This window comes from Typopeltis vanoorti, chromosome 6 (genome assembly GCF_054136105.1).
Source record: "Typopeltis vanoorti isolate ZY-2024b chromosome 6, IOZ_Tvanoo_1.0, whole genome shotgun sequence".
In the NCBI taxonomy this organism is placed as follows: Eukaryota; Metazoa; Arthropoda; class Arachnida; order Uropygi; family Thelyphonidae; genus Typopeltis; species Typopeltis vanoorti.
This window is the reverse complement of record NC_143554.1, coordinates 74,146,663-74,170,673: the sequence shown is the minus strand read 5'-3', so window position 1 is coordinate 74,170,673 and position 24,011 is coordinate 74,146,663. Positions and strand designations below refer to the sequence as shown.

Here is a 24,011-nt window from a genome sequence, read left to right as displayed (position 1 = left end):
TGGCACTGTTCTAAGATGACTCCTGAGTCCCTCATAATCACCAGCCATATAGGTGAACATAAATCCCTTCTTGATAGAGCACTCCTCGTGTTTGGCAACTTCCCAGAAGAAGGGAATATGGTCACTCTCCCCGATTGGAGGCAGAAAGTCTACCTTGGTTATGGATGTATCTTCTGATGCTATTATCAGATCCAACACACACTCAAACCCCTTGTCCCCTCAATAACATGTTGTTTCATGTAATTATCCCTTACCAAACTGTATAAATCCCACTTCCATCTTGCTATGCCTTCTTTCCTTCCTCCAATCAATGTTAAAGTCTTCCATAATAATTGTTCAATTTACACTTGTGCTGATTTGCAATTACATGGCATCTACATCTTCCTGTGGATCTCACCCAGTCTATAGCAGCACCCAACAATGTATTTTGTCCTATCTGCCTCTATCTCACACCAGACAGCCACAAATATCCCTCAGACCTAATATCCTCTTTAACTTCTAATTTTGTTGGTTGTAATTCTACAGTATCATCAGCAATACCCCACCTCCTGTCCTGTTCCTTCTATCCTCCCTGAAAATACAATACCCTTTACTATTCTATCCCGGTAGCTATATCATTTTCAGTCAACCAGGGTCTCAATAATGCCTATAATTTTTGGCCAAGTTGATCTTACCAATGCCAAAAACTCCTCACCCTTATTCTTGATACTTCTAGCATTTGTGTACATGCATTTCAATATCCCTTTGTACTCATAGTTACTCTTCTGTAATGTCTTTATCAACCCATTTAAATTGGAGACCTGTGAAATCCCGTTCGGCATTGCATAATCATTACTGTACCCATACTCAATTATCACAGGGGGTGGCCAGACACATGCTAGTTAAGACAAAAATAAAATACAATATTAATTTCCAATTAAAGAGTGTTATAATATTGTGTTATAATACATGATGTTAAGTGCAGAAGGAGCTTGACCTTCAATTATTAGAATTCAAGAATATGAAATTAGTATCAAATTATAAATTATCAGTCATGGGTGATACTAAGTAGGATAACTTCCCAAAATTGGAACAGTTTTATGCTATTTATTTAAGATTAACTTTGGGTGATGAATATGGGCTTCACAGCTTCCTTCATACAATCTTACTAAACCAAAAATGGCTTTAGTGTAATGCTTTGATCTTATTCCAATGAATCCTGCATCTAGTAGATATGTATGACTAACAAGGTCTGATTAATCAAAATCATTATTATTACTATTATTATTACATAACACCTCCAGGGAGTCCAAAGACTCATCGAGGGAGGGCACCTACTCTAAAATTCTGTGTCTCCACCAACAGCAACTACCATCATCATTACACCAATGTCATCTACCACCCATCACCACCACTAAATTTTCACAGACAATCACAAACATCCATGCCCATGGTGGGATTTGAACCCGCAGCCTTTTGGCTGGAGAGCGGATATGCTAACCACTCGGCCAGCATGGAATTGGATTTATTCTTAATGTTCTGAATGTATCTGTGCAAAATTATCTGTCTACCAATAATATGAGAGATTGCATAAGCAAGAATTCTTTAAACTACTGGATAAGAAACTGAGGATATTTATCTTTTGGAGAGCATAAGAATGAATTTAATTTATAAAGTAGATGGAAGGAGAAGACTTGAAGAAACATTCAACAATCTAATTCATCATTATGAAACTTACAGACTTCATGGACTTCCAAAAATTCATAAAGAAAATGTTTCTCTAAAACCTAATGTGGATTCTATTATTGGCTGTCCAACAAACAAACTTTCAAAACATTTGTCAAAAGTTCTTTCCTCTTTTACTGAGAATTCTCCAACAATGTTAAAAATTCAGAAGATTTCAAAAAAATTCAAGAAATCCAGAATTATATTACTACTGATAATAGACCTTTTAATTAGTCCTGATGTGATTTCACTCTTTACAACTTATCCCTCTCACAGATATACTAAAGTTACTGCATAATGATTCCAGATATCATAAAATTATTTGATTTTTACTGTAAGCACAGGTCTTTCCTGCAGTATACAAGCAAATTGAAGTGAATCTATGGCAATAGATTTGCCTATCTCTCACACCTTAGCCAACTACAATATGGGACATTGAAAACAGTATACATTTACTACCTTCTCCCTCCCCAAGCCTTCTGTATGGCTTCAATATGTAGACATTTTTAGAAACTGGAACCCTAACTCCTTTATGTGAACTTTTTTTGTTCCTCTCTAAAATCTGCTAGATCAAGAATTAAATTTACTCTTGAAATAGAAAACAATCAACTTCTTCCATTCCCACGTGTTATCATGCAAAGATTCTTCCATTCCAACGTGTTATCATGCAAAGATAACAAGTATATTGATGATGCTTCTCATCCATCGCAGAAGTCAAGCATTATCAAAACTAGTACATGCCCACACCTTATGCTCCACTGATTCTCTTCTTAAAAACAGAAGTTTTATTAGAGATATAGCCTTTATCCTTTATCCTAGTTCATCTTTAGAGAAATCTCTAGTCTTCATTCTATATGAAGTCTGAGATGCTCACCAGACTTCTATACTACCAGTTTAATCTACAAATCTCCTTCCATCCATTTCATAAATTAAATTCATTCTTATGCTCTCCAAAGAATAAATATCCTCCTATTTTCCTATCCAGGAGTTTACAGAATTCCTTGAATATTGTAGGCAGACAAGTCAGTCTGCTCAAATAAATTAAACATCAAGAATACATCCAAGTTTCATGATTCTGATAAACTGGGCCTCGCTAGTTGTGTCTTATCTACTAATCACAAGATTCATTTGAATAACACTGAAGTGTTAAAGCTTTTTTCTAACAGAAAGAAAGCTGTGAAGTCAATATTCATTAATTTAACCTGAAAAAAGACAGCCCAAAACTTTCCCAATTTTGGAATTATACACAATACCTTTCATGACTGTACAAAATAGTTTATCAATTGATAATAATTTCAGTATCATTTCCTTGAATTCTAATAGCTGCAGACTCAACGTATGCCTCCTGCATTTAATAATCATACACTATATTGTGTACTATAATTTTCATTTTTTCTCTTTACATATGCATTGAAAATGGTATCGACATGAGACAAACATTCTTCTCTCATTGTTTATAGCATTATTGTTTTGCAGTATAAGACTGTTCAAATAACATGTGGAATATTATGTAATTGTTTACCTAATTTCTACTCACAAAGTAACTCCAGAGACAAGCTAAGGCAATGGTAGTTATAAGGTTAAGTGGAGAGAATAAAATTGTCAAGCTTGGTGGATTATGTGGAAAAGAAGTGATATAACAGAGATGCTTAAGGTGGTCAGAAAATTTTAACAAATTAATACAGCAGGATTACTCAGAGTAGAGGGAGCTGGAGCAGAGCAAAACAAGCCATTCTTGGAAGTTGTATATGAGTGTGTAAAAAAGGAAGAGAGGAGCAGATTTTTTTTAAATGAAGAGTGGTGAAGCAGCAGAATGTATTGAAAGAGGGCATTATGAGCATGGAGCAGTGAATTTAAAAAAGAATATAAGTTTTGTTACCGAGTGAATGAGCTTCTGTAGCTCAATCGATATAGACGAAGCCCTTTAGTCTGAAAGATCTGGGTTCGATTCCCATCCATGATGTGAGGAACCTTTATCCGGTTTCTTTCAACTAAAGATGAGTTAGCTGGTCTAATACGGAGGTAGAGGATTTTTTCACCCAGAATTTCAGGTTTTTCATCCCTCAGAACAGGCAAACCGGCTCATGAACACACTGGTCTAGTCACAAAATACACACTTACTAAATAGGAGGGATCAACCTATCCTAAGGAGACAGGGAGGAAAGGGGTGGAAACCCCATATGAAATAAATAAACAGAATGAATGAGACTTCCCCCCGAGTCTACTGACTATGTAGGTCTGGTAATAATAATATAAATATCATACTACCATATATATATATTCTTTTGAGGGGGGGGGGAATAGATGTACCAATACTTACTATAAGAGTCACCATATGACATGTAATCATACTTAAAAGTATCATCAGTTACACGAATGCTTTTCTCTTTCAAGAGTTTTGCGAGATGCTGCAGAACTGCACTATCTTTTTTGGCAGTATCATTAGCCACTTGAATCACATTTCCCTAAATTAAAATATGCAAAACTGCAAATATATTAATGAATATACAAAGTCAGCAGTTTATATATATATATATATATATATATTTGTGAATAAATACTATACTAATTATCAACTGAGAAATACAGATTGGCTGATTTGTTCATCTAATTACAGTTCTTTCTCACTTACCCACCATTTGATTAACTGACTTGCTCATTTATCTGGTTTTATATCAACAAGCTTAGAGGTATGACTGTGTTCACAGTCTTCATGTTTATTTTACAGAAAAATGGTTCACTATTGCTATTTTATATTATTATTATTACACCCTCATGGAGTCCGCAGACTCATTGTGGAAGGTTCATTTAAGTGACAACATATTTATCAACTGAATTTTAAGATCCATAACATTCCCTATGTTAACAACATATTCTGGTAATGCATTCCATTCACTCACAATTCTCCATGTAAAAATCTACTCTTCACCACACTCTTACATATTTTCCAAGGTTGATCTCTTTGTTCTTCCTCTCTATCACATGTGCAATTATATGTATAATATGATAAGTGATTAAGAATTGTGATTTAAGCAAATCTTTACAATTTTTATATCAATTGTACACATATAAGATTTTCAGGCCTACAGCATGAGTGATTTGTGTGTAGCAAAGTTATGAGAGAAGGAAACTGATATCATTCTGAAAAGCCAGACAGTGGAAAAGCAGTTCTAGAGAACAGAGGCAAATGGAATGAAGGAGGAAGAGAAGCAGGTTTGGTGTGTGTGTGTGTGGGGGGGGGATGCTGAATAGCCACTGTGTTTTAAGAGGCATAGTGAAAAGCAGGAAATGATAGATAACAGTTCAGTTGGGCAGTGTCCATTGATGTGCCTGTAGAAAATATATAAAATTGAAATAAGCCATCTATCAGGTGACAATTGTGAGTCAACGAGTAATTGTGAATTAATTAAACCACTCTCCTCCTCCTCCTTTAGACAGTATCAAGTATTTGGGATAGTGTATCAAACAAAATGTTTGAAGTACTATCCCAAACATAACTAGAATTTTGATTTTGTACAGAGATAGCAACTCAATATAAAAGCTAAGGAAAATCAAGATCAGTAAATTATTTTAATTAAAAGACAAATAAAATTCAAAAAAAAAGGGGGACTTAATTTAAATATCAGTAAAGCAAGAGTGATGGCTTTTGGTAGTATAGATGAATTTATGATTGAGAGAATAAAATAGGGGCAGTTGAAGTGTATGATTTACTGGGGTCCAGAATAAAAAATGATGGTAAGTCTGAAAATGAAACTAAAAGAAAATTAGCAACTGCAGAAAAAAAGGCCATGTTAAACTAGACAAAAAATGTAAGAATGTTAGCAAGGCCATGAACATTAGAAATAATGGTCTTTCTGGACAGATATGAAACTGCTTCATTAAGAAAAACAGACCAAATGAATTTAATTTGAATTGGTGGAAAAGACTATTAAGAATCTCATGGAGAGCAACAATGACTAACAAGAAGCTTTTAGAAAACAAAGACAGGCTGCTCCTTTGAAGTATTGATTGCAAAGCAGAAGTTAATGTACACTGAACATATGCGAGCAGAAGAATCTTTGGAAAATGCAATTATGTTAGGGAAGGTTAATGGCATAAGAGGGAAACAACAAAAGAGTTGGAACAACAACATAAAAGAACTTATCAACATGAAATTATAACTACTGAAAGAAAAGACAAGAGACCAAGAGATGGAGATTCTAGAGTCACAAGACCAACAAAATTTAAAAAATGACTGGATAGCATATAACAACAGAGTTAATGGCTGAAAAGATAAAAAGCAGTATCCTGAATTGAAAAGAAGCAAAGTTGTGTAGAGACTGAGGAAGCTAATGATGATATGATGTGTTTATGCCAGGAAATGCTAGTGGGGAATGTCAGTCTAAGAAAGATATATGATCATCTCTAGTGATTTATGTATTATTAAAGATAAGGGAAGATGAATTCAGATCCTTTTTTGTGAGGAAGAAAAAAAAGAGAGAATCTTTCTTGCAAAAGTTCACAAAGTATGTGATGCATTCTCTTTTTGGTGTGGGAGGAGGAGATGCATTTGCCTTTGTTGCCTAGGTGGGAGAAAAAGTAGCTTTCTCTATATGTACTGTGATAGACTACTTGTGTGTGTGAGAGAGAGAGAGAAGAGTAGAAGCACAGATAAGCAGGAATTGAATTCTGTGGCCTTCATAAGAGTTATATATGTATGAGGTGTTCTCAATATTTAGCCATTTCAAAGTCAAATTTTAATTTGCTGATGGCTGATTTACATTTATCACACTTCGATGCAGGCTGAGAATAAGGCTGCAGTTCTTGTTTCAAGCTAATTGCAGTATGCTGTTTTGTTTTATTTAACTGGGGTGCCTCTGCATGCCTGTCAATAAACCATGGCTTGGATATAGGGTAGGAAAATATGTATTTAACTTAAACAGGTCAAAATGATTTTCAGCATTGAAAGAAATGACAGAGATAGCAGATAATGAGACATAATGAGACAGGAAAATCAAGCCATAGAAGGTCAAAAAAGAGGAGACTCAAGATTAGGCATCCTCTGGCAAGAAATGTTGGATTGCACAAAAGCTCATTTACCACCCATGTGGTGAAAGGAATCATACAGTTTGAATAATTAAGACGATCATCTATATAATGGCAGAGAATGGAAGTATAGTCAAAAACAGATCAGGTTTGGATGTCTGCAAGTGATGATGATGCAGATCATTTTAGATTGGTGTTTATATCACAAATACTGATGAAGTGAATGTGGAATAAATTTTTTTGTAAGATTTTAAAAAAAAATTTTGTAGGGAGGTGTTTTTTGTTTAATTTAACACAGTAACACTATATTAATTTAGGTTTACTTTCATGCTAGTATGGCATAGATGAAGAGAAAAAGAGCAGGGGAACATACAGTGAGATAAAATACTCAGATATGTCCCAAGACATTTTTCTCAACCAGTTCTCCTTCCAAGTACACGCTGTTAAGTTAACTGCTCCTCTTTGTAATTCAGATCACAATCTCATTCAATTTCCATCTCTTGTTGAATGTCCTCTTTTCAGCTATTCACAACCTTGTGTAGTTTGGCATTGCTACAGTGCTAAGTGGGAAGATCTCTGTGACTTTTACTTATCCTTTCCATGATCAGACTACTGTTTTCATTCTTCAGGTCCAGGTACTTGTTGCGATCTTGTCACAGAAATTATCCATGTTGAAATGAAAGCTTCCATTCCTCAGGCTATTCAAATTTCTCACCCCATATCTAAGCTGTCGTTTTCCAAAAAAGCGTGCCAGGGGAATATCTAACAGCTTATTGCGAGGAACTCAAGACAAAAAAAAAAAAAAAAAAACCTAGGTTCATTCATTTACAGCCTAAACTGAAGCCTGCAATACGTGCAAAACTTAACCCAGTCAAAGTTAGCTTTGACAGGGTTAAATATAAAAAACTCACCACTTATGCCAATGGCAGTTGTCTCTTCTGGTTGCTCACAAAAAGTCTTTGGGTGCAACTTCTGTCCATCTCCTCTTCCACCTCTTTCTCATCCTAACACTAGCATTGCAACATCATCTAAAGATACGACTGACCTCCTGGCATCATTCTTCTCATCCAACTCTTACATAGATGATGAGGATAAATCACCTCCTCCTCTACCCGGAACAGTGCATTGCATGCTTCCTGTAGCCTCCCACCAAAAAAAGATATCAGAAGAATCCTAAATAACCTGAATATCAAAAAGGTTTATAGTCCTGATGGAATTTTCTTCTTGCCTTTCTGCTCAAGAGATGTGCTCATGAGCTAATGCCTATTCTTTATCATCTATACGCTAGATTATACTCAACTAGCATTCACCATACAGCATGCCTCTTAGAATATTTATCTCTGAATAACTAATTCTCCTTTTAGCTTTCATTGTCTGTTCACTGTTTTTCTGCAATCCTGCTTTGAGTGAAGAAATAAGATCATTATTCCTATATCAATTAAGCCTTCGTCTCCATTACAACAAAGAGCATAATTTTCTGTAGTTCTAAAATATCCGAACAGTGAGATGATCTTTCTTAATAGAGTTCAATGTCCACAATTCAAACTGGCTTTCCTTTTCCAATTCTAATAAGAGCTGGCAGAAATGTCAAGGTACTGCTAGTTAGCAATAACCCAATGCAGATTTGTCCATCTACCAACCAGAAAAACTAGATAATCTTCACCATCTACTTAATACTGTTTACCTTTTCTAGTTAGTTCTCTTCCAAATGTGATGTAGATATCAGCACCCCTAGTAACTCAGACCATAACTTCCTTCATTCTTTACAGAATGCCATTCTTTCAGCTACTCTCAGAACATTACTTAATTCTCCTAACTATTATTTTTCAGGAAATAACAATGTATACTAAAATATTAATTATAAAAACTTTGATTAATACTTTCCTATATTTCAGCAATGTTACATTGCCATTATCAGGGGATCACAAAAAACAATGGTTACGTGCACACAGGCACTAACATTTGGAAAATGAGGCTGAAGAAAGGCAACCAAAGTCATGCCTAGAGTCCTAAATGATGTCCCCTAGTGGGCTAAATTGGGTAATCTTCGATGTTGGGTGAAGGTCTAAGGATTAATACTTTCCAAATTTGGGGCTGCCTCATATACCCAAATTTGTTGAGGTTTGGAAAGTTTTTCAGGGCTGAGGCAGATTCGAGGAACAACCTTTCATATTTGTATTTGTTGTGATGTAATAGAGTAACCTTCTTCCAGCGTATCCTGTGGTGAGTGCCCAAAGCATGGTCAGCAACTCCCAAGTGGTTGTATTGGTGGAACTAGATGTAGTCATTGTGCTCAGAAATTCTGATATTGGCTGTCCTGCCTGTTTGGCCAAAGTAGGACAGTTTGCAACTGCAAGAGACCTGGAGGTCTAGGGAATGTGGCTGGTCTTTGGTGAAGCAGATAAGTGATGCCAAGTTTCTATATGGTCTGTAAGTGGTTACAACCTTACAACCACTTTCAAAGTAATTATTGCAGACATTCAGAATATTATCTTTGGTTTTCTATAATCTTTTTATCATTTCTGATCCCCTTTATAGAAAGTTATTCCCTTTATAGAAATTTATATTTTTTGTTTAAGCTAATATTACATCTAGTTTAACTCTTTTATATTTTTCTCTGTATTTTCTAAGGGTATCTGCCAACTTACTTACTTTTGATATGCTTTCTTGTTTTCGAAGACTGTTTCTTTAACTTCTTGCATCTCCTATGCAGTTCATATTCTTCTGTCCTTGAAAGCAACTTTACTACATGTCAACTTAGCTGAATCAATGTTTTCTTATGAGTTTGCCACTGAGATTTCAAGGTGTGGATCTTGTTTTCAAACTCAGTCAGTATTTCTTGAATAATATCTGTATGGGTAAGTTTACAGTTCACTTCCAAAAACTGTGACTTTAGTTCTTTTTAGAACTCATATTGTTCTTTTCAACATGATATTCATTTTTATCTTGCTTAAAAACCAAGTGATGATCACTTCCAATTTTAAATCCCCTATATACTTTTGTATCCTGAACTGGCATGAAGATATCACTATCAACAATAAGACTTTCTTTTATTTTTTTTATCTTGTGTCTTCTCTCCATATATATCTTTATGCTGAAACATGGTGTTAGTGATGACTAACATATTCCAAACTGAAATTCATCAGGCACTTATCATTATTAGTTCTATTCTTTTCTTCAAATTTTCCAAAAACATTCCTACATACTTAATTTGTAAATCGGCAGTTAGAAGCAGAAGTGAAGGATGATAATTTGATGTAAAATATTATTCATTACCTATCACTCAGCCAACCAGGCTAGGCTATTGGAATTCGAACTTCCTGCAGCACACATCCTTGGCTAATTGTCCAGCCAGAGATTTCTTTCTTTTATGAATGCATCCTTTTCCTCAAACTATTTATATCAAATGTAATTATCTCAATTATGATGGTTCTTTTTTCATATTTCCCAGGGAATCCATAATGTATATCTGTCCTATCTTTATATACTAGATTACACACAACACTTTATCTTGGGATAATGCTATTTTAACAACAATAGCACTTATAATTTTAAGAATGAGAAGCATCTTCTGGTGGTAATGCAAAATCAAAACTTAAGAGTTTCTTTATTTAGTAGTATTTATTCCACTTCCAAGCTAAATACTCACACACTGACTTTTATGACAGTTTAAAAATGTATTTTTTTAAATAATCTTTTTAATGTATGGACATTTCCTAATATTTCTACATCTTCCAATAACAACACCCAAAAGATTTTTAATTAACAGAAAAAAATTATTTAAGTTAACAAAATACAAACAAATTATCTATGAGTGATTACATTTGTAATAGTCTTTTCTTTTTCCTTAGAGAATTCCTCCCAGTCTATTTGAAGATTTCTTGCAAAACACATTTCTTCAATAACATTCTCTGGTATTCCATAAGAATATAGTTTCCAAGCATTTTTACCTAGATAAATATATTTTTTTCAAACAATAATTTCAAACATCATCTACTTATAACATATGTCAAAAATAAAACAAATGTTTAACTGAAATAAGTAAATGTCAATGAAATACCCATGATTCAACACAAGATGTTTTGTGATTTCATAAACGAAAGTTTTTACTTCTTAGCAATTCATAAACTAATATTATATTCACATTTATATATGTGAAATTTTTGCATTTCTGCATTTTTATATAAACTAAAATTGAACTGAAATTCAAAACTCATATTAATACAATTTTGTTAAATAATATGCAAGGTAATGACACAGCTGCACCATTTGAATCAAATAAATTGTGTCAATGTCAGCTTCTTGAAAACACATTTGGCAGACTGCAAATTCACAGCACTATATACAGTCACAAGATTTTTCTGACAACCTATGTCTGCTAGCTCAAAAGCACCAACATATGTAAAAAAAAAAATAGATAATTTAAATCAGGAAGCCTCTAAATGTGGCTTAAAAATAAATAGGAAAAAGACAAAAATAATGACAAAATCTAACTTTTAAAATAAGAGAAGAACCATTGGAACAGATAGATAATTTTGTCTACCTGGATCAGTGGTAAGTACCACAGGGGGAACAGAAGAAGATATAAAAAACAGAATATAAAAAGCTCAAAATATTCTTCAATACGGTGAAAAACATATGGAGAAGTAAAGAATTAAACTTAAAAACTGAAATAAGCCTTTTTTAACACAAATGTTAAAACTATTCTACTATATGGATCAGAAACCTGGAAATTAACAAGAAAAATACAAACAAACTACAGGTGTACATAAATAAAGTTCTAAGAAAAATATTGGAAATATACTGGCCAGATAAAATTTCAAATATGGCATTAATGGAAAGAACAAACAAACCAATATTGCAACAGAAATAAAAAAGAGGAAATGGAAATGGATTGGACATACTATCAGAAATCCTGATAAACACATAGCTAGGATAGCCATGAAATGGAACCCACAGGAAAAAAGGAAAAGGGGTTGCCCCCAAGATGACCTGGAGGAGACAGTACTGAGATTGAGATGAAGCAGATGGGGGAGATTATGGAGTGAATTCAAGAGGGAGACAGCAAACAGAGTCCAGTGGAAAGCATTGATTGAGGTCCTATGCTCCATAGGAAATGAAGAGGATAAATAAGTAATATACAGTTAATTCTTATTGCAACAAACACTATCATAACAAATTAATTCACTATAATAAACTACAGTAATTCCTCAATAATCTGACCACTGAGGGAAAATCAATTTGCTGGTCTGGTAATTGAAGGTATAGCTACATGATACTGTACCAGAACTTGGTTGACAACCATTTAAGGAATCAGTTAATTGAAGGTTGGATAATGGAGAGAACATTGTGCTAAAGAGTCCAGCAAAGTTCCACAGGTACAATGCTACTGTTTTTCAATAAACCATTTCTGTGGATCCTATGAGTTCTTTATATAGCAAGTCAACTGTATTTTCTTGAACAGGATACTTAATTAACAGCAGTATTTCCCTTATTGTATGTTTAAATTTCTCTCTCTCTAAGAGGAAACTATCTAAGAGTAAACCAATATAAGTAGAGACTGAGAGTTGCATTCATATCCATCAGCAGAAAGAAACATGCCTCTGTGGTATACTAGATGAGTTTCATCTCCCAATGTAACAGAACCACTTTGCTTAATAAAGGCATCATGTGACAAAGTATCATGTTTGAACTCCAAAATAAAATTGTAACTCTGAAACCATCACTCATATTTTTTCAAGTATGCAATATGATGGTTTCAGAGTTATGTCAGACACCATGAAGAGATCCAGCACATCTTTTCAAGGATAGGTACAATTTTCTTTAACATGGTCATTCTGCAGCCCACTGTATTCTGCTGGACTGACTTAATGATAATGCTTTAGAACAGTTTATCAAACTAGGGTCTGTAAACCCCCCTCCCCCAAATGGTCTACAAGTTATATTTTAGATGTCTATGATGTGAGGTAATACCATAATACTTAACTATTCACACCTATGTGCTGGTTTGAACTCATTATTGGGTTTAATGAGGGCTTAATGAAATAAATATAACACATATGGAGTGTGGTGAATGTGTGGAATGCATTGCCAGAGGTGGGTGTGAATGCTTTGTCTGTGGAAATTTAAGGAGAAGTATGATAGGCACTATGTGAATATAGTTAGTGTGTCAATGTAAGGTCTCCCATGATGAGTCTTCTGACTCCATGGAGACACTTTTATAATAATAAATAATTAAACAACAATGTTGTTTAATTATTTATATGTGCTATTTTATTCCATTAAAACCCCATAATGAATACAATACCACCTTATTCTTTCTTTCTTTCTTTTTGATGTTATACATAGAATAGACACCCTCTTATTCAGTTACTATTTATCGTTGAACATTTTGTTTGCACGTAAGTGTAGCCAGCAAGGAATTATTAATAGAATTTAATATCAGCTTCACACATGAAAAAAACATTAAATTCCATTCTTCCTTCTAACCACCTGACATATGACATGACAGTGCCATCTGTGGGCAAATGATTAAAAGGAAGAAAGGAATTTGTTCATATTTTTTTGAAGATCTGAAGGTTGAAATAAATATAATGAAATATATTTCATTATATTATATAGGTCACGGGGGAAAACAGTATGGATAAAAATGTTCTAAAAAGCAGAGGAGTAAGGAATGAAGGAGGAGGATGAGAAGTTGGCTTAATGAGTATGGAGTTGAACTGTATATCGGTTTTGAGTGGTAGTTGCTTGTGCTTGTATATGAATTCAGGAAGGTGGAAAGATGGTAGCAGCCAGTTCAATAGAACAACATCCATGGAGAGACCTGTGGAAGATACATAACACAGCAACATTGTCTACAGAAAAGGAACTCAAGGGAGCAATTCAATTAAGAAAACTGCTCACTTCTGTATACAATCAAGCCTTAGCTGCACTATTCCAAATATGAGAAGAGTATTCTAAGATAAGGCTGATTTGAGCTTTATAAAGTGTTAGGAGTTAGCAGGAGAAAAGTACTTATGATAATATTATTATTATTATTATATTACTAATAATATCATCATCATCATCAAATTCCTGCCATGTACCCTCAAGGGGGTGTACAGGATATGACAGTACTACATGAAAAATTTACATCATTACTAACTTCCTATCTACACTTTTCCTCCAAATCAGTCTGTTACTTGTCAAGACTCCAACATTATCAGATCTTATATTTCTAACGTCTAAGGCACTTTGTACCGTATCAATCCACCTATATCTTGGTCTTCCTCTGGGTCGTTTTCCTGCCAACCTGGCAGAGAACACTTGTTTTGCTAATCTTTCCTCTCCCATTCTATTTAAGTGACCATACCACCTGAGATTAGCTCTGCTAACGCATTCCTGGATGCTGACAATGTCAAGTTCTTTCCTAATATCCTCATTTTTAATATGATATTGCCATTGATGCCATCTGTTCACGCCTCTAATCTTTCTCAGGACTCTCATATCTGCGGTCTCTAGTCTTTGGTCAAGTATTTTACTTCTGACCCAGCTCTCAGATCCATAAGTTAAAACTGGTTTGAACACTGTCTTGTATACAGCTAATTTAGTGTTCCGACTAATTTCTCTCTTATTTACTAATAATATAATAATAATAAATATTTCCCCACTCTTCTGCGAGAGCAATCACGAGCTCTTGAAGTGATCGTGGTGGCACCAGTCGAGCAGAAATGCACCTGCCTAAAGTTGGGGGGTCTTTCACGAATAAACTGTGGATTATTTCTTGTTGCACTTTCTTGCTATATCAAGAACTGTCAGTTATCTGGTTGCAGACTAAACCTGGACTCGTCACTAAAAAGTGCATGAGCCCAATCCTTGTTTGTCCAATTGCAGTGTTCCTGTATCCAAATTCTTCAAGCTCTTTTGTGATTTGCAGTAAGTGGAATGCAAACCATTGGTCTTCGAGCATATAAACCAATGGTATGAAGACAATTTCGAACATTTCCAGTCTCTAGAAAGTGATTCCTTAGTCACGAAATTACACTTTGAGATACACAACATGCTTGAACGACAACTTGCTGTGTTTGTCCAGCTTCTAATCGACCAATGGCTCTCCATGCCATGGATTCTGGGATATCATGTTGCTCTGCCATTTTTAACAAAATAATGGATGGTAGGTGACACAAGTTTTCAATTGAAGTGATAATTATGCACTGTGGAAGTGAGCTCAACAAGCCACACTTTTATATCCCCCACATGCTAATATGGCTAAGACACGTTTTGACAAGTCTTAACATGATTTTGTACACAGCTGATTGTTCTACACTGTTGTACAATATATTAAGAATATTTTAAAATAAACGTGTTACATTTGTAAATTATTTTTATAACTTTATAATTTACAAGAAAACCAAAATACCGACTAATTGTTTTGAGCAGTATAGTTGAGAAAGCATGGGAATATAGAAAGAATTAGTATTTATGTTTGGTAGATCCAGAAAAGATGTAAAAGTGCCAAGAGAAAAGCTATTCAAAATACTATGATTATAAGGCATAAAACCAGATACTATATTGAGTAACATATCATCTATATTTGAGTTGTGATTCAGTTGTAGAATTGGAGGTATAGGAATATGGGCGGATGTTAAATAAGATAAGACAAGAGTACACACTATCTACACTGGTATTCATCATCTATATGGATTACATTATAAAGAAAAGCAGCATTAAACCTGATATCAAAATAGGAGATATTAATCTCAGCTCTTTACTTTATGCAGACGTTATATTTCTAAATAAATCCAGTACACATCTGTAGGATTCCTTAACCAAACTGAATAACTGCTGTAACAAATTTAGTATAAAAATCAGCAATAAAAAAAACACTCTGAAAATAGGCAGCACACTGAATGAAAGGATGTACCTCACGTTTTGAGTGGAAACACAATTTTGCCCTGAATGGAAACCTATAAAACAAATAAAACATTTTAGCTACTTAGGCACAATTTTTAGTGATGATGGCAAATTGAATATGGAAATGAACTGAATATGAAAAGCTAGTATGATAGAGAGTCAACTGAATAAATTTATATGGAATAAAATAGAAATTAGTTGGAAATTTTTCCACTTGGTTATACTATAAATTAAAGATACCAAGAATTTATATACTTGGTTTAATCCTTATCAACGTGTAAGCAAACAAAGTTTGCACCTGAACTGTTTTCAGGACTGGGGCAACTCGTATACTGAAGCTGTTAAACTTCACATCACTTGCCTTAGTATCCCATAATGCAAAGCACATCTCCTTGTGGACATGTGTAATGTTATGCATCATGAGAAGGGTCATTACCCAGACTGGTTTCGACCTTTATTGAGGTCTCGTCAGTGGGAGCTAGACCCAGAGGTTACTTGTACATGAAAATATGATTATACATGTCCGCAAGGTGATGTACTTTGCATTATGGGATACTCAGGCAAGTGATGTGAGGCCATTAGCTTCAACATACGAGTTCCCCCCCCCAGTCCTGAAAATAGTTCAGGTGCAAACTTTGTTTGCTTATAGTTGTATAAAGGATTAAACCAAGTATATAATTTCTTGGTATCTTTAATTTAGAAAATAGAAATTAGTCTAAACACTAAAGTAGCTACATACAAGACAGTATTCAAACCAATTTTTAATTTATGGATTTGAGAGGTGGATTAGAAATAGTTGACCAAAGACTAAAAACCAAAGACATTAGAGTCAGTTTTGAGAAGAATTAAAGGAATGAATAGATGGCATGAATCATATTAAAAATGAAGATATTAGAAAGGAACACAACATTCTTATCATTCAAGAATGTGTGAACAGACCTAATCTAAAATAGTATGGTAACAAACAGAATGGGAAAGAAAAGGTTAGCAAACTAGGTGTCTGATACTAGGATGACAGGAAAAAGATCCACAAGGCAACCAAGGTCTACAATGGGGTGATGAATTAATAGGTCTTTAGATGTGACTATATTGGAGACCTCATAAATCGACTAACCTGGAAGAAGCTAGTAATAAAGCAAACTTAATCATGTTGTACTATCAAAGCATATATTGTATATTCCCATGAGGGTACATATCAGGAATTTGATGATGATGTAATATGAATAATAAATACAATCGGCTCATTACTGTAAACTCATTGGGACCACAGGAACAGCTTGTTATATTTCCTTGTAAATTTCCATTAGAACAGCAATTGTGACTAAGTTTTTTGCTGGAGCTGTTTGATAGTTTGTGATATCAGGTGAGTGTGTTATAATGATATTTGCTATAATGATAGATGGGTGTCAAATAATTTGTTATATTATTTAATTTTCTTTAGAACAGTATTGTGCTCATAGGATTTTGGTCAGGACTTCTCAGTAGTTTGTTATAATTGTGTCTACTACAGTGAGAGGAATTTCCATTCATCTGTTCAGCTATCATTAGATAATGCATATGTTAAATGAAGAAGGAAAGCTTCCCAAACATATGGATGAATAGCTCTGAGTGAGATAGTGACCTGGAGAATGTAGGATACACAAAAATTTCATTATTTTTGTGACAACACATGAAATATATTAAAAAAGATTTCTTTAAAAGATTAAAAAAAAACAAAAAAACATGAAGATTGCAAAATACATGAAGACTTAGGAAAGCATACTCTATGAGAAATCAGAGTAGATGTGACAAAAACTGAAGATAAAGATATTCTGACTATCTGAAATAATTACTCTTGAACATTTCCTATCACTGTTTTATCATTTGTTTACACTAAATATCATTGAAAAGTCTCAAGTAAGAATTAAAAAAAAAAAAAAAGAACTTACCACTCAATGTAAAACTTAAATTCTCTTTTGTCAACTGATTAAGCAGTCCAATGCCTTTGCTTAAGTTACCAAGAAATCTAGTTTCTTCTTCATTAACTACTTCTGCAATCTAAAAAAAAAAAAAATGATAAAAGCAAGAAGGTATAGCAGAAATATACTATACATATTAGTATGAATAAGCAGACAAATAAGCAAAACAAACAAAAACACAGACTTTCTTTTCAAGATCTTTCATACTGAAACATTTAAATAAAAAATGAAAATACCTGAAACAAGAGCAATGAAAATTCTTTTATTATATTAACATGGCTTTAATTTTTTAAAATAAAAATATATATACATCCTTACACGGATACATTTTATTATTGGCTTGAAGATAAATTGTTTAGTCTCTATGTCAGTTAACCTTAAGAGGGAGGAAATCTTATACTGTTCAAAGTAAGTAAATTTTGTTGCCACACAAAAGACGAAGAGTTTCACAGTTTCTCAATCTAAAACCAATTATGAAATTTCAAGTTCATGTTCATGTAGCTATAGTATTCAAGGCTAATCTTCTTGAATGGCAGGCAAATCAATATAGGCAAATATCAGAATGGAGAACTGGACAATGAGACTTATTTCTGCCTATGATCCCACAGAAGTGGAGGAATTTTTTGAGGCTTTAGAGGAAAGTAGCTGACATAATGAAAAAAGAAAAGTTGGCCCTTGCTGGTGATCTAAATAGAGTAGGAAATGATTGTCAGACATACAAAAATATTTTGGGAAAATTTGGAGAAAAGAGCTAAGCCAATAATAATGGCAAATACCTGTTGGATTTCTGCTCAGGACATGGACTGGTTATTAATAACACCATCTTCCAACATAAAGATGTGCACAAATTCACATGAGGAGAAAGGGGAAAGGAATAAGAAAAGTCTCATTGACTATGTTATTGTTGATAGTGATGTTTTCTCCCTGGTGCAGGACACCAGAGTGTACAGAGGATTTGAAATTGGAAGTGATCACTATTTAGTCTTGAGCAGGATAAAATTGAATTTCGTACTGAAAAAGAATAACATGTAAGAAAGTTTTAAAGCGAATAAAAGTTGAGCAGCTCTCAGATGTGAACTGTAGACTAAAATACATAAAGATTATTGAAGAAAAAAAGAAAGAGTTTGAGAACAGGAACCAAACCTTGAAAATTCAGTGGCAAGCCCTGAAAAAATATTGATTAAGCCAGAGAAGAATGTGATGAGGTTGTCTGCAAGGATAGAAAAATCAGAACTCCATGATGGATATGGAAAGTTCAAGAGGAAGTGAAGGAAAAGAAGAAAGTACGTCAAAAGTTCTTGGTGAATAAGTCAGCTTGTGCTCTTAGAGAATACAGAGACAAATATAAGAAAGCTAAACACTGTGTAAAATTAGATAAACAAAAGTCATGGAAAGAAAATAAATATCAGGAAGGTGGCAAGATATTCTGGAGTCTGTTGAAAAAGCTCAGAAATTGGGGAAAGAGTGCTATAAAAGGAATTAGAGATGATAAAGGTGACAAGAAAACTGGAGAAAAAGATATCCTTAATGTATGGAGTAATTACTTTGAAAAATTGCTAAATGAAACAATCAGTGACAGCACAGTGGCAAAAATCACTCAACAACAGGAATACATATCCATACTTGAAGTAGAAAAAGTCATAAAAAGCCTGAAATATGGAAAGGCAGCAGGAGTAGATGATATTTGACCAGAAATGCTCAAGTATGGAGGTATAAAAGTTTACAATGGCTGCACTGCATAGTTCAGAAGGTGTGGACAGAGGGACGAATTCCAGATGACTGGAGTAGAGCTCTCAGAGTACCCATATATATAAAAATGGAAATAAAACTGAATGGGAGAATTACAGATATTTCCCTAATGAGTGTTTCTTGTAAGATTTATGCAAGTATACTTGAAAAGGATTGTGGAAGAGAAGCTTGGTGAAGAACAACCTGAATCCAGGCCAAATAGAGGCTGTCAGAATCAGATCTTCACTTTATGACAAATAGTTGAGAAAGCATGGGAATATAACAAAGATCTGTATTAAAGTTGTGTAGGTGCCAAGAGAAAAGCTATTCAAAACGCTACAGTTATATGATGTCAGTGGGGCATTATATCAAGCAATACTTGGTCTTTGAGTTGTAAGTCACAGTAAGAAATTGAAGGAAGTACAGGAAGATGGTTTGATGTTAAATCTGGTCAGATAAGGATGTACATTATCCCCTCTCTTATTCATTATCTATATAGATCACATTATGAAGGAGAGTGGAATTAAACCTGATATCAAAATTAGAGATGTTAATCTCAGCTCTTTGCTTTATGTGGATGATGTTATACTTTTAAATAAATCTGGTACAAGTCTGCAAGATTCCCTGACTAAATTGAATAACTGTTGTAACAGATTTGGTATGAAGGTATGGGGGGCTTTCCCTCTCTGGGTGCGCCACTGAGACTTACTCACCATCATCATCATCATCATACGTATCAAGGATTTAGGCCTAGCATGGCCTGTTCCAGCCTTAGAAGTCATCGTTGAATTGTTTAAGAGGACGTCCCGGTTTTCTTTTTCCTAATGGCTTACTGAGACTTACTAATATAGACAAACAGATTAACGTAGCTATATCACATATTAGACCTGATATTACTGAAATCTGCGAAAGCCAAAAATCTCAAGTATCGCATTAAAATGAGTTCCATTTTTATAAAAGGCAAGTCCATGCATATTTTTATTGTTAGCTTTATGACCCTTATGCTTTGGTGTTCCCCACATTTTTCTTATAATCAAAAGTGTTCCGTAACTTCGATAGGTTAAGAACCACTGCTCTAGAAGAACAAAATGCAACATTGATAATACTGAAGTCATGACATAAAATTTGGAGGGAAATTGCAGCTAACAATGTAAACTTATTTATGTAGTACTATAGTAGCATCCTATACACTCCTTGAGGGTACACAGTAAGAGGAATTTGGTAAGTTTTGTTGGCATCTCTTATAATTACATGCTTATAACCAAACTCTTGCAGATTTTATTTAACTAATCAAGGCTAGGAGATTACTGCACCTAATAAAATCATTTATGTGATAAGTAATAATGTTTATGTTTCTACAGGGTTCAAAGAGAAATGCAAAAGAAAATGCATATATTAGGACAAGAACCATTCAAATACAAAAATATTCATTTGTTGAGTGCATCAGGAATCAGTTATAAAGTCACAAGTGAGAAATCTGAACAGCAATATGGTGCAGAGAGGAGTCCTCTCTCTGAATAAGTCAGTAATCAAATACTTCTACAATAAATTTAAAAAATACATATACATAAATTAAAAACAAAAAAAAACATGCATTGAAGTGAGAGAGACCAAAGGTACTAACTGAAAACAAACTTGTGGACATTACTGCTTCAATAATCAAATCTCAAGAAGCCTGTAAAAAAATTTTCAATACAAACAAAACAGGACTAATGTGACTATTCACATTTCCAGCATCTATTCAAGTAACTTGGCATCCACATTTCATGAGAAGCTGATTTAAAAGGTACTATGGCTGGTGAGGTCTCCATTTCTTATTCCACTTTTATCTTTATTAGTATTATCATCAGACCAACATGGAGTCAAAACATTCGTTGTGCTACTGTCACACATAGCTCATTATACCATGCCTTAAATACATTCACTGTCTCCATACTCACCACACTCTCAAGCAATGCATTTCAATCACCCATTCCTTTCCATGCAAAAAAAAAAAAAAAAAAAAAACAATCCTCAATCCCCACCCCTGCTTTCAGGAAAGGCCTCTTGTTCTTCCCCCCCCCCCCATGTCTATACATTCTATGAAAAATCTCATCCATATTAATCTGATAAACCCTAGCCAACTTGTATGGTTCATTCGTATTCCACCCACCTCCCTTTTCTCCTATCCACTAGATGCTGCAAATTGCATTTCCTCAATCTTTCTTCATATCAACATTATAGAGCTCAGAAACCACCTTAGTCAAACTTCTATAATGGAACTATAATCTCCTTACTTCTATACATCAGTGTTCCTCTGCATCGCTGTCACAATTTGTGATGAACTCTTCACAATTTTAGCAGTCTCTCTCTCTCTCTCTCTCTCTAAATTTTAGGTCCTTATCCACCATTACCCCCCCCCCCACACACACACACACTGATCCCTTATCTCCTCCTCCTTTAAGATATCTCCACCAATTATATGCTCTGCATTTCAACTTTGCCTCCTGCATTCTAAAACTTTACACTTTTCAACAATGAAATGCTCACTAGCTTACCACTCACTTACCCATTCACCCAGTCTATAAGTCCTATGAAACCCCAACTTCAGCTCCACTCCACATAGTTCTTCCCAACTTTGTAACATCCACAAAAACTGCACATCACCATTCAAATCTTTCCCAACATCATTCACATATAAATTAAACAGCAATAGTCACATACATTTACCATAATTTAAAAAAAAAAAAAAAAAAAACAGTGTATTCAAATCACCCTCATAACTGGAAGAGATACAGTTCGACATTCAACATGTAGTGGATGGCATGCTGAATGATGTTAAACAATGTGTCTGATCACATGATTTGTCACATGTTCACTTGTGTGCAAGCCATAATGGCCAACATAATAAACAATTTTTGTAATTTACTAATAAATATGCACTGCTTATTGGTAAAACTTGTTCAAAACGGAATCACAAAGGACCAAATATATTTTTCACATTGGCCAAGTTTCCGCATTATACAAAACTGCAAAAAAATTTAAAATCCATTAAATTCATATTACATGGTACATACCTGTTTATGAGTGAAAACGGCGACGCTGGCTCTTGTAAGTATGTGATACTTGTAGACCAACAAAGAAACCTGTTTCCACTTTTTTGTGATTATGTCTTTTTGAATGCAGTCCTTAACTGTACAATAGTTCAAGAAGGCTGGAAGAGTTTGAATCAATTGCAAACTGCATTACTTCACTGATGCAATGAAGGGCCTGTTCATGTGTATGAATTTTCGTTGAAATATCCTGTTCTCCAGCTGCTGCTGCTGCTTCTCCTTTGTCCTCCTCATCTTCGTTCTTGTGTATTTCCTACCACTAATAGAGCTGCAGCAGATTCAAACCTGTAATGTGTGTCTAGATGGTCATCACTCTGAACAAAGTTTTCTGTATCACAGGAAAGTTCTTTTCCTCAGCAGAGATTGGATACTGCAGCAATGTTTTCACTTGCCTCCTCCAAATTATCTGCCACATCACTTTCCCCAAACACAGCTTTAGCAAAACACTTTTTTACTGTTTCTGCTTTAATTTTCTTCACTGCCAACCTGATCCAATTCACAGCATCCAGAACCGATACAGATCTTGCTAATGCGTAAGAGCTATCGGCTTCTTCTATGTGTAAATTCTTCTACGTGAATGTGTAAATAACACTCATATCCATGGACTGTAATACACTTGTTGCACTTTCTGGGAACCAGGCGATTTTCACATTTGAAAGTGTTACTTTTGGGTGGCAAGTAGCATTGTCAAGAAAAAGGATGACATTTCTATTTTCCTTCTTCATTTTTGCATTAAACATGTTTAACCACTCTTCCATTGTAGCTGCAGTCATCCAACACTTTTATTGTTTCTCCAAATCACTGGTAAATTATTAATTTTCAGGTTCTTGAAACATCCTGGTTTCGCTGCTTTTCCATTTCTCCCACCATATTCCCACACAATAACCCTAAGTCTTTCTTTGGATATGTTTCCCCTGGTACACTTTTCTCCCTTAACTCGAGTGATTTTGTTGATAATGCACAAAAAAACAATTCTGTTTCGTCCACTTTGTAAATGTTTTCAGGTTCATACGATGAAATCAATTCTAGCAATTTTGGTTTCCACTCACTCACTACACTTTCATCCACATCTTTAGATTCCCCACAGACTTCGTTCCACACAATACTGTGCCTCTTCTTAAAACTAACCAACCATCCTGTAGATGCCTTAAAATGATCATTCCCGAGAGATTTGGCTACTGCGAGAGCTTCACTTTGGACCATTGGACCGGATATGTGAATGTTTTTTGGTTACCTTTGCTTTCCTCGTCATTCGACCGTTTCCTTGCAGCCACTCGTTCACTATTTTATCCTTTTGTTTAAGTGTTGCATCCTTTTCTTTAGATTCAATGACTGACTTTTTCGTTTAGCGAACGGCATGTATGATTTAGCCATGATGCAAAAAATGAACTGATCTGTTTGTTGAAATTCGGATTACTGAAATGTCTGGACTTACCAGAAACTGACCAACATTAATTCTCAAACGAAACAGTAAAAGCAACACAAGTGCCAAAATCTAATAAATATAGGTGTAATTTTAAAACACTTTCTGCTTTATACAAGTAATTTTAATATTTTTCAATTCTTCAAATATTGCTTTCTATTTCAGCGTCGGGGCAAATTCTGCATT

At 34.4% G+C, this 24,011-nt stretch overlaps 1 protein-coding gene across 1 annotated transcript in view; it reads right to left on the bottom strand.

Moving 5' to 3' along the window:
- LOC150105578 (alanine--tRNA ligase, cytoplasmic-like) overlaps positions 1-24,011 on the bottom strand; it is a 270,365-nt gene that overhangs the window by 137,856 nt on the left and 108,498 nt on the right. The window contains exons 9-11 of the mRNA XM_090394928.1: positions 17,553-17,661; positions 10,552-10,679; positions 4,025-4,169 (exon numbers count right to left, since the gene is read on the bottom strand). Coding sequence (XP_090251054.1) covers positions 4,025-4,169; positions 10,552-10,679; positions 17,553-17,661 — 382 coding nt within the window. The remainder of the gene's footprint in view (positions 1-4,024; positions 4,170-10,551; positions 10,680-17,552; positions 17,662-24,011) is intronic.